Genomic DNA, 12,858 nt, shown 5'->3' with positions numbered 1-12,858 from the left:
TCAGTCTTTCCATCTGAATCTTTTCCGTTTGTTTCCAGTTTGCATTTTAAATGTTGCTATGTTCTAGAATCCTATTTATGGATTTTCTCACTTGGTGCTTCTCCTCTGGGGTTGTTATTTAATCTTAGGCTTTAGCTATCACCCAGGAAGGATGATCCCTAAAGGGAGCTCTTCTCACTCTCCTGACCTCCAACCCTCCAGATGGAGATGCTCCTTCGGTGTCTCTGTACTGTTCCAGCATGCTCAGGAACAGGTTTACAACTGAATTCATACTTTCCTTCAAACCTGTTTTTATTTCCTCTCTTAACTGGTTAAATGTTTCTTTATCCAGATAAGCCTGAAATACAAAGAACGTCCGAACTTACTTCTCCGCTCCATATAATTAGTCTCTGTATCCTGTCTGTTTGAAGATCCTGACAGCTTTTGAAGTGGCTTCTTTCGTGTTCCCACTAACCCAGTTTAGGCATGCTTTATCTCATCTCTGTTACCCTCTTATATTATGCTAGTTTGTCTGTAATCTATCTTCTGTCCTGCTACAAAAGGGACCCTCTGAGACACAAACCCGTCATGTTATTCTCTTGATTAAAACCTCTCATAATTTATTGAATTCTTACAGGGCATCATGCTACTCATCTTCCACTATGTCTTTTAGTTCTTAGAAATATTCTATTAGAAGGATACTCTTCTTATTTCCATTTTAATGATTTTTTTTTAAAGGCTGAAAAGCAAAAAAATCGAATTCCTTGCTTAAAGTCAGATTTGTGGGAAGTAGCAAACCAAATATTTTTTCTTTCCAGGCTTGAACTCTTTAACTGCTATCCTCTACCGACCCATCAACGTTTGTAGCAAGAATTCTTTAAAATGGAGCATATGAGATAATCCTCTGGGAGGAGAGTGTCTCTAACACTATTTGTGTTGTATACTTTGTGTTTTAAGTATTTTAATTTTTATAAATGTTTCATTATATATGCATATATGTGTTATACCTTTATATATATCTACACTTAAATATTTTATGTAGGAACTTCCCTGTAGCTCAGACGGTAAAGAATCTGTCTGTAATGCAGGAGATCCAGGTTCAGTCCCTGGGTTGGGAAGCTCCTATGGAGAAGGGAATGGCAACCCACTCCAGTATTCTCGTCTGGAGAGTCCTATAGACAGAGGAGCCTGGTGGGCTATAATCCATGGGGTCACAAAGAGTCGGACACGATTGAGCAACTAACAATACGCTACTACTGCTATTTTATGTGTAAAACATATCAAAATATTATGTCTCCACATCAAATACATAGATGTGTTTTATAAAATACATATATGTGTATGTTTATATACATATTCATATATATTATCTTCATAAGTTGTATAATAATATTCATACTAACATTAATTTGCATAAATGTGTGTATATTCTAATATTATATATACCATGAAACATGTCTAGATCTATATATAGATAGCTGGGTACTATAGAGGGAGAGATGCACACACATATGCATATTTATATGGGCTTCCCAGGTGGCTCAGCAGTAAAGAACCTGCCTGCCAATGCAGGAGACTTAAAAGACATGGGTTCGATCCCTGATTGGAGAAGATTCCCGGGAGGAGGGGATGGCAACCCACTCCATTATTCTTGCCTGGAAAATCCCATGGACAGAGGAGACTGGCAGGCTACAGTCCATGAGTTCACAAAGAGTTGGACATGACTAAAGTGACTTGGAACACGTGGGTATATATTAATAAATTTATAAAAGTTATTTTTAAGATGAATGGATACATGTATTTTTCAAATGAATAAATACATTTATACGTAAAAATATGCATATTTTCAGGTTGATGATCTAGCAGGAGTGGGCAAAGGATAGCCCACTCCTTTGCCCACGCCTGCCAAATCCAGAGCCGAATCCAGACTGCTTCCTGTTTTTGAATATAGAAACTTTATTGGAATACAGCTACTCCCATTCATTTATGCATTGTCCAGGTCACTTTTGTAATATAATATCAAAGATGAGTAGTTTTGACAGAGACCATATAGCTGCAATATTTACTGTCTGACCTTTTACAGAAAATGTTTGCTAACTCTTAGTCTGTAGGCTGATTTCCAAGCTCCCTGGCAGCGCATGACTGCTGAGTCTGCTGACTCACCTTCCTCACAAGTATTAGCTATGTAGAACATGATGTGTGCAGTTACCCGAATATGAAATCCAATATTATTCCTAGGTGCTTTATGCTATTTCCTTTCCCTGAAATATCAACCCAACTTTATCTGCTTTGCTAGGTGAAATTTTTTATCTATTTTTCAGAACTAACTTTTAAACCAATTTTTACAAACTCAGTTTCTTATTAAGATAGAGTTAATCATTCTGTCCTTTGGACTGATTTTGTATGATAACCATTTACTATACAGAAATTATACAGATACAGGGAAATATCTGTATAGTATCTGAGGGTCTTCTTATCCCTGTTAAAATACTTATGCATCTTTCATACACGCTGTACAATTTTGACAGTTTAATATTTCTGAAGTTGGGATGTGTCTTATGAATGATCTGTAAATTGTATTTGCTAGTGTTTCCTTCCTTCTTTCCTTTTCTGGAAGTGAAAGTACTAGAAAAGAGTATATGTGCCAGTTTTTGACATCTTAACTTCATAGAAGTACTTTATTTATATCTTCTTCCTGTTCTTAGAATGCAAGCTCTTTGAGAAAAGGGTTTTTGTGTTTATTTTTTAAAAAGATGGTGTTACAGTGCCCTTTTCATCATATACCAAATATTTCATATTGAACTAAAAGTATATACTATGTCAGTTTATATTGTTCAGTTGTAGGTTGTTGTCTCCAGAACTAGTAAGTTAAAGGTCAGAACACAGTCAAGATTTAGCTGCCTCCTTTGCTTATGTTGCAAGAAAAGCATTTTGTGGTGTGAACTTCAGTAACTTCAGTAAGCTGTAGAAGCTTAGTTGAAAATTCTTTCAGTATTTTTGTTTTAGAGTTTGGGGGTAATATAGGGATATAACACAAATTAAAGAAAAATGCATAGAATTTTCCTGAAATAAATTATACTGGAAATCAGATAGCAGTCCAAGTACAGTATCAAAATGGGATAACACTGGATGATGTAGCTATGTATTTTAGAAAATTGTGTAAGACTTGAAATAATAGAATGGTGAGTTGGTGACAGCGACATCTAATAAGTGGATTGTATGGAGTAGAGTTAATATTAATAAGCCTACCATTTGAGAGTACATTATCCTGTGAGTAACGAACAACCATCACGCTTTACATTTTCTCTTTTAAGGGGTTGAGCGAGAGGATCTGGAGAAGCAGATGTCAGATTTGAGAGTGCAGCTGAACTTCAGTGCAATGGCTTCTGAGTTAGAGGAAGTGAAGCGGTGCTTGGAGCGAAAAGACAAGGAGAAAGTACATTTGGCAGCCCAAGTGGAGGTGACTTTGCTATGTTTAAGCCATGTTCAAAAGACTTTAGTTTTGTTTCATAGCATTGCTTAGTGAAATTTTAATATAAAGGTTGTGATGTTTTACGAACTCAAGTTTGGGTGGAGATAATGTCAAGTTATCTAGATGGTTACTTTAATTACATAGATAAATTTCTGCGGATTCATTTCTCTTCATTTGGACCTCAAAGCCAGGATACCTATGAAAGCTGCAAATATTCTTCCACTAGCAGTTGAGCCCTTCCCTCAGACAGAAGGGATCTTTCTTCTCTCAAGGAACCGCAGTTATTTGTGGTGGGTGTGGGGGAGCAAGGTGGGGGTGAAATTGGCAAAAGGCATAGCAAAAAGGTGTTACTGATATTTTTGTCTTTGGAAATAGAAAAGTTTTCAAATCTCTAGCTGTTTTGCATGAGGTAGAGGTGCGATGCCTCCATCAATTTAGAGTTGTGTAGTAGTCATGAATGATGAGTGAAGTGTAACTAGGCAGCTCCCGTTTCCTACTTGCCTTTTATCTAGCACAGATGGTGCTAGATAAAAGTAATTATCAAAAACTATTAAAAAATCAAAGGAAAGAACTTGATAAAAGAAAATGGCTTAATTCCCATTTTAATTATGTAAATTAGATCCATGCAAACATGGAGGACACATTTGGAACTAGATATGCATCAGTCTTTCTCTGTATCTGTTGTTGTTAGTGAAGTTGTGCTCCAATTGTAATAAGTAGTCACATTGGAAGAATTTCCTAAGTTATAATGAAAGGTAGAAAATTGGTGTGAAAAGTATCTAACTTTATAAAATCCAAAGGAAATATTTAATGTTACCGCAGTCTTAACTTTCTCTTTCATCTTGTCAGTGCATCAGTACAAAATATATTTTAGATTTGTTTCAGGTTCATGTTTAAAGATAATTAAACAGTGACATTTTCTTTACAAAGCCTCTGCATGTTTATTTCTTTATTAATTTTTTAATGGGAATATAGTTGACTTAGAATACTATATTAGTTTCAGCTGTACAGCATAGTGATTTTTATGTTTTTATAGATGATGTACCATGCCATGTTAATTATAGTATTATTGACTATTCTCTCTGTGACTTTTTAATTCAACTTAACTTTTTTTGGCTTAAAATTTTATATTTTATTGAGGTAATGTTGGTTCATAATACTGTATAAGTTTCATGTATTATATTTCTCCTCCTTTCCACTACATTGTGTTCACCACCAAAAATTTAGTTTCTTTTCATCAGCATACATTTGATCCCCTTTACCCATTTTTGCCTCCAACCCCGATTCTGTTCTGTCCCGTCCCTTGTGATAACCATTAGTCTGTTCTCTGTATCTATGGGTTTGTTTTTATGACTTGTGTTTTTTAACATTTCACTCGCTTTTTAAGTGGTTCATTCATTGCCTTTACTATGTATTTTTCTTTCCTAGTAAAGTACATTTTTCCTTTCATTCATTTTTCATATCTTTATAGGGCCTTTCCTTTTCCACTTAAAGAAGTTGCTTTAACATTTCTTGGAAGGCTGGTTTACTGTTGTTAAACTCTTTTTAGTTTTTGCTTGTCTGGGAAACTTTCTCTCCTTCAGTTCTGAATAACTTTGCCATGTGAGTATCACTGGTTGTAGATATTTTTTCCTTTCATCACTTTAAATAAAATATACTATGCCGTTCCCTGTAGACCTGCAAAGTCTCTGCTGAGAAATAGGTGATAGCCTCTGGGGCTTCCCTTGGATGACACTCCAGTTTTTCTTTTTCTTTTTGACTGCCTTTAAAATTCTCTCTTTAACTTTTGCTGTTTTAACTATGCTAGGTCTTGGCGTAGATCTCTTTCATTTTGTTTGGGATTTTCTTTGTTTCTGGTTCTGGATATGTGTTTCTTACTACAGGTTAAATTTTCAACCATGGTTTCACCAAATTCATTTTTGCCTCTTTCTTTCTCCTCTCCTTCTGGAACCTCTAAAATTTGAATTTTATTATGCTTGATGTTATCTTCAGTTCAGTTCAGTTCAGTCGCTGAGTTGTGTCCAACTCTTTGCGACCCCATGAACCGCAGCACGCCAGGCCTCCCTGTCCATCACCAACTCCTGGAGTCCACCCAAACCCATGTCCATTGAGTCGGTAATGCCATGCAACCATCTCATCCTCTGTAGTCCCCTTCTCTTCCTGCCCCCAATCCCTCCCAGCATCAGGGTCTTTTCCACTGAGTCAGCTCTTCACATCAGGTGGCCAAAGTATTGGAGTTCAGCTTCAGCATCAGTCCTTCCAGTGAACACCCAGGACTGATCTCCTTTAGGATGGACTGGTTGGATCTCCTTGTAGTCCAAGGGACTCTCAAGGGTCTTCTCCAACACCACAGCTCAAAAGCATCAATTCTCTGGTGCTCAGCTTTCTTTAAAGTCCAACACTCACGTCCATACAATACTATTGGAAAAACCATAGCTTTGACTAGATGGACCTTTGTTGGCAAAGTAGTGTCTCTGCTTTTTAATATGCTGTCTAGGTTGGTCATAACTTTTCTTCCAAGGAGCAAGCATCTTTTAATTTCATGGCTGAAGTCACCATCTGCAGTGATTTTGGAGCCCCCCAAAATAAAATCTCTCCCTGTTTCCATGGTTTCCCCATCTATTTGTCATGAAATGATGGGACCAGATGCCATGATCTTAGTTTTCTGGATGTTGAGCTTTAAGCCAAATTTTTCACTCTCCTCTTTTGCTTTCATCAAGAGGCTCTTTAGTTCTTCTTCACTTTCTGCCATAAGGGTGGTGTCATCTGCATATTTGAGGTTATTGATATTTCTCCCGGCAGTCTTGATTCTAGCTTGTGCTTCATCCAGCCCAGCGTTTCTCATGATGTACTCGGCATATAAGTTAAATAAGCAGGATGACAATATAGAACCTTGATACACTCTTTTCCTGATTTGGAACCAGTCTGTTGTTTCAGGTCCAGTTGTGACTGTTGCTTCTTGAGGTGTATACAGATTTCTCAGGAGGCGGGTCAGGTGGTCTGGTATTCCCATCTCTTTAAGAATTTTCCACAGTTAATTGTGATACACACAGTCAAGGCTTTGACATAGTCAATAAAGCAGAAGTAGATGTTTTTTTTTGGAACTCTCTTGCTTTTTCAGTGATACAATAGATGTTGGCAAGTTGATCTCTGGTTCCTCTACCTTTTCTAAATCCAGCTTGAGCATCTAGAAGTTCATGGTTCACATATTGCTGAAGCATGGCTTGTAGAATTTTGAGCATTACTTTACTAGCGTGTGAGATGAGTGCAATTGTGCGGTAGTTTGAGCATTCTTTGGCATTGCCTTTCTTTGGGATTAGAATGAAACCTAACCTTTTCCAGTCCTGTGGCCACTGCTGAGTTTTCAAATTTGCTGACATATTGAGTGCAGCACTTTCAGAGCATCATCTTTTAGTATTTCAAATAGCTCAACTGGAATTCCATCACCTCCACTAGGCTTTGTTCGTAACGATGCTTCCTAAGGCCTACTTTACTTTGCATTTAGGCACTCAGTTAATATTTGTTGACTGAAAGAATATATTGCAGAAAAATTTTATGGTTATTTTTCAAAGCTGGCATTTGTTGTCTAGTAATTCTTTAAAAGCACATTCATTTCGAAAAAGTTGTCAGTATTCAAGGGGACCTTTGCTCTTTCTCACTAATTGTATTAGTTTTTGTTGGTCCAGAATATATATTTTAAGTAGTTCAACACTGGGGTAAAACAATTGAGAATAGCTTATGAAAAACCCAAATGAAAGCTACATTTGAGTTTGCATAATTTACCTTTCAAATTCCACCAAAGACCTTAAATCTCTGTGTGCATAGAAAATACTAAGTGGGATATTTCTCTCCTTCTAAACTTGAATTGAACTCATTAACCTTGATAGGCTATTTGTATTCATAAGAATTCCAAGCATCCTTGATCAGTGATTCTTTCTGATTTAATCTCAGCCTCCATCTTCCATCAACTTACTCTTCTTGAAAAAAAAATTTGACTTTTAAATTCAAGGAAGAACTTAAAAAAAGATTAAAAAAGGCTCTGTACATAATTTAGATTAAGTTTGAAAGTGATAATTGAGTGACAACTGACATGATTATTCATTAGCAGAAACTTGAGACTATAATGCTAGTATTTGCTTTTAAAAAGAGAGAAGATAGTGGAAAATAAATGATAATCAATAACAACTTTTTATGATTAGTACAGTAGAAACCGAAGGAAGATTGTTCCTTTTGTGCATGCTTTTGAGTAAACTCTTTTGATCCTTGCATTTTTTATATAAAGCTGGCCACTTTGCTATGCAGTAATGCCCACTTCAATACTACTTTTAAATTCTTTTTAGAGACCTATCATCTTAGCCATCTTAATACCCCTGTCTGCAATTTCCTATTATACTTCTTTTTTTTTAATCTTAATAATTTCTTCCTTATCCAAGTGCCTGTTGTAAAATAAGGTATTATCTGAGCAGTAAGTAATTTTTAATATCCAAGTTAGGTTTTAAAGAAAACTATTGGCAGCAAAACATATAGATGAGAGGGTAAAATCATGAAATCTGGTAGAGATGAAGTCTGCCTGTATTATTAATCAGACAACTCTCACATTACGACAGTTGTTAAGACCATAGATGCACCATATCCCAAGTTCTTAAAAAATATGATTATTGACAGAGATGTGTTACAAGTAAAAACTCTAAGGCTAAATAAACCTTTACAGTTCCTGCAAGATTTAGCTTAAGTCTGAGATTTCATCTGTATGAAAATATAGAAATTTTAGGAGCTTGAAGAAAGACAGTTTTTCTGTTTTCTGTAACTCTGAGTTACAATGAGTATTTCCACAAAGCCAGAAAGCAGAAGTGAACTGAATATTTTAATTTTTTTAAACTAGCATTAATATTTATTATAATTATCATTTGAATTGGCTTTCCAGGTGGCTCAGTGGATAAAGAATCTGCCTGCAATGCAGGAGGTGTGGGTTCGATCCCTGAGTCGGGAAGATTCCCTGGAGGAGGACATGGCAACCCACTCCAGTATTCTTGCCTGGAGAATTCCTTGACAGAGGAGCCTGGTGGGCTGCAGTCCATAGGGTTGCCAAGAGTTGGACACAACTGAAGAGACTGAGCGCTTGCATGTACACAAACACACGCGCACACACACACTCACTCACTCACTCACTCACACATACACACATTTGAATGTGGTAAATAAAAAATTTAGGAATGAAAATGTCCATTTTCAAGTTCTTAGTTTTCTGAAATCATGATCTTCTGCATCATGTTTTACATATAAATTGAATACATAGGCCTTTGTGATTCTTTGTATGTGGTGTGTGTGTGTGTGCACCTGTGTGTGTGTGCATGCATGAATGGGGTAGTGCTGAGGGAGAAAGAAACTTACATGCCTCACAAAATAATGATGTGTTGAAAACTTATGATAGCTTAATGTAGATTTACTATTTAAAGCAATTATAAATTATCGGGAATAATTATTGAAGTACTTGCTTTAGAAAAGTGGATGATATGAGACAAATGAGGTAATATCTTTATATCTCAGTGACTGATGGTTCTTCATTTCTTGACTACCACACATGCCACTAAAAGGGGGCAAAGCAGACTTTATAATAAGCAGATTTACAATGTGCATTATTCTTGTAGTCCTTATAGTTACCTTATCATTGGAGTGATTTTAATTTGATAGCATATCATTTTAGGTGGAAAATTAAATTATTTTTTAGATGCTTGTTTTCAGGTAAATTTCTACAAATGGAAATGAAATTGTACTGAGCCTCAAACCATGAAAAGTCAACAAATTCATTATACTCTTGGAAATGTTCAAATAGTATAAATTATCTTTGTAAGAAAATTAAATTATTCATACACACTAAGGAAACTTTTTTTTACTTTTTAATAATTATACATGACTAACATAAAGGTTAATGTTCACAAGTTTCTTCAAATGTATTAAATGCATCTAGTTTGTAGTATTTTACGTGGGTGAAATATATGTTTATATTATGCAGTTTTTATATTTTGGGGGAATCCATAGTGATAAAATGTTGTGTGGATCACAGTAAACTGTGGAAAATTCTGAAAGAGATGGGAATACCAGAGCACCTGACCTGCCTCTTGAGAAACCTATATACAGGTCAGGACGCAGCAGTTAGAACTGGACATGGAACAACAGACTGGTTCCAAATAGGGAAAGAAGTACGTCAAGGCTGTATATTGTCACCCAGCTTATTTAACTTATATGCAGAGTACATCATGAGAAACGCTGGACTGGAAGAAGCACAAGCTGGAATCAAGATTGCCAGGAGAAATATCAATAACCTCAGATATGCAGATGACACCACCCTTATGGCAGAAAGTGAAGAGGAACTCAAAAGCCTCTTGATGAAAGTGAAAGAGGAGAGTGAAAAAGTTGGCTTAAATCTCAACATTCAGAAAACGAAGATCATGGCATCTGGTCCCATCACTTCATGGGAAATAGATGGGGAAACATCTATGGAAACAGTGTCAGACTTTATTCTTTTGGGCTCTAAAATCACTGCAGATGGTGATTGCAGCCATGAAATTTAAAGCCGATTACTCCTTGGAAGGGAAGTTTTGACCAACCTAGATAGCATATTCAAATGCAGAGACATTACTTTGCCAACAAAGGTCCGTCTAGTCAAGGCTATGGTTTTTCCAGTAGTCACGTATGGATGTAAGAGTTGGACTGTGAAGAAAGCTGAGCGCTGAAGAATTGATGCTTTTGAACTGTGTTGTTGGAGAAGACTGTTGAGAGTCCCATGGACTGCAAGAAGATCCAACCAGTCCATTCTAAAGGAGATAGGCCCTGGGATTTCTTTGGAAGAAATGATGCTAAAGCTGAAACTCCAGTACTTTGGCCACCTCATGCGAAGAGTTGACTCATTGGAAAAGACTGTGATGCTGGGAGGGATTGGGGGCAGGAGGAGAAGGGGACGACAGAGGGTGAGATGGCAGATTGCATCACTGACTCGATGGACGTTAGTCTGAGTGAACTCCGGGAGTTGCTGATGGACAGGGAGGCCTGGTGTGCTGCAATTCATGGGGTCGCAAAGAGTCAGACACGACTGAGTGACTGCACTGAACTGAACTGAAAGAAGATTATGAATTAGCCAAACTTTTGGCAATTCTGATTGAAAAACAGTTCTGCCTTTGGTAATGGTATTAACTTTTTGCAGAAAATATTCTCCTTTTGAGAAAAACTGTGAAAGCTGAGGATGACATATGTTTACAAATTTTGTTCGAAGTGACAGATAGTTATCTGGGCACAAGGACAAGAAGGAGCAAGTATTCTCGTAAGGAGTGGAATGCAGAGTAATGGGCCTGACATCTTCTGAATCACAAATTGAGAAGAGCTTTAGACATAGCTTAGGCCCACTGAAGAGGAAGAGCCTGGTAAACATCGTGTACTTTCAATTAGGATACCCAAATGGCTAAACACCAGGGCTCTGGGTGAACTGAAAATACACCAACAGTCACAAAAACTGTAACATAACTTTGAATGTGGTTTGGTTTTATCTGTCCCTATCTTTACCCATTTACACAAAAGTACAGTTGACTCTTGAATAACATGAGTTTGAATTGCATGGGTCCACTTATATATGGATATTTTTCAGTATTAAGTATTTCAGTACTACATGCTCTGTAGCTGGTTGACTCCATGGTGAGGAACTATGGATATGGAGGGCCAGCTATAAGTTATACTTGAATTAAGCCTCTGTGGTGTTCAAGGGTCAACTGTAAATCTTTTGGGAAAGAACATATCAGCCAGAGCCCACATATTATTTCAATAATTTGTCATACAGTATCTAGCCTTTGATCAAAACTTAGCAGGCAAATCAGGAAACAAAATCATACTATTTAGTAAGAGGAAAAAAAAAAAGAAACAGGCATATAGACTATTCAGATGTTATAGGTGTTAGAAGCCAGCTTTAATCAATGGTAATTAATATGTTAAGAAATTAGGTTTTATGATATTTAATTCTAGGAGAGAATAGGACACGATGAAAAGAAGAATCATTGGAAATCTGAGAATTGAAATATAACTAAATTAAGAGCTGGATGGGTAGATAGAGTTTAACAGAAGGTTATGCACACTTTTTCCTTATTACTCTATAAAGAGTTTTATGAGACCTCCATCCATATGTATGCTTAGGATATGTATTAATGGTATGTGGATTGGTTTTGTGTTCTGTTTTTCTTTTTAATGTATTTTCTAATTGGCAAGAAGAAAAACAACTTATGCAATCTTTCATTCAGTAAATTTTGATGAAGGGCCTGTTAGGTATTGGTTCTGGTGCTAGGATCTCTTGTCCACAAATGAAATCAACATTGCCCTCAGTAAAGGCACAATCATTGAACTCACATTTTGTACTGAAATATCAGTTTGCTAGAAGAACCAGGCCTCTTCAGCATGGATGGGCAGAATCACTGTGAGGCTTAGAATGGGGCACAGGGGTCTCGGCTTGGTGCCTTGACTCTTTGGAAGTGGTCATGAGACTGCTCCATCACTAGTGCACCAGGATGGCTCCTGCTCTCCAAGGACAGAACAGTGTGTGTCAGTGCAAACAGTCATGGAAAGACAAAGCAGCAGAAACATCTTCAAACAGAAAATGGCATTTGGTGATCAAAAATCTGAAGCAATGGTTTCATAGTTTTACAGGTTTAGTATTTTCATTCTTATGTCACATTCTTCATTTATACTTGTTTATACCTTTTAGGTTACAGGAAACTGAGATATTCTCAAGAAGGTGTTTAATGTAAGGGAGTCAAGAAATTATTTTGATAATTGCCCTGCTGGACTTCATGCAAAAAAACAAATTTCATATATGTAACTACACTGTGTCATTATTGAGACTCTTTATTCCAAAACAGAAAAACTTGAGTCAACTCTAGATGGCTGTCTTGAGTTTAGTATTAATTTCTTGGTTCAGTCATCTGTGACTACGGTGGTGGAGTCACAGGGTTTCTAGTTGTACTGTTTTGCATATATGTGTATTAGAATTGCTATTAAGCATCAATTTTATTAATTTTATTTAATAAACATCAATTTTATTGATGCTATTAAACATCAATATTAAACATCAATTGCTATTATTCATCAAAGAATGAAAACCTTCCTTTAGTATTTCTTGTAAGACTGGCCTACTAGCAACAAATTCTCTCAGTTTTTGTTTCAGAATGTCTTTAACCTCATTTTAAAAAGAATTTTGCTGAATGTAGGGTTTCAGTTGACTTTTTTTTGGCTGCACTGTGCAGCTTGGGGATCTTAGTTCTCCAACCAGGGATCAAACCTGGGGCCTGGCAGTGAAAGTGGCAAGTTCTAAGCATCGGACGGGCAGGAAATTCCCTGACTATCTTGCAGCACTTTGAATATGTCATCTC

At 36.6% G+C, this 12,858-nt stretch overlaps 1 protein-coding gene across 12 annotated transcripts in view; it reads left to right on the top strand.

Moving 5' to 3' along the window:
• Positions 1-12,858, top strand: part of CEP128 (centrosomal protein 128) — a 483,641-nt gene that overhangs the window by 121,654 nt on the left and 349,129 nt on the right. For all 12 annotated transcript variants that reach the window (XM_070797945.1, XM_070797947.1, XM_070797949.1 and 9 more), the window contains one exon: positions 3,294-3,439. In XM_070797945.1, the coding sequence (XP_070654046.1) occupies positions 3,294-3,439 (146 nt within the window). The remainder of the gene's footprint in view (positions 1-3,293; positions 3,440-12,858) is intronic.

This window comes from Bos indicus, chromosome 10, assembly GCF_029378745.1.
Source record: "Bos indicus isolate NIAB-ARS_2022 breed Sahiwal x Tharparkar chromosome 10, NIAB-ARS_B.indTharparkar_mat_pri_1.0, whole genome shotgun sequence".
NCBI classification, from domain to species: domain Eukaryota; kingdom Metazoa; phylum Chordata; class Mammalia; order Artiodactyla; family Bovidae; genus Bos; species Bos indicus.
Note: the sequence above shows the minus strand (reverse complement) of the source record. Positions and strands in the feature narration are given on the sequence as shown.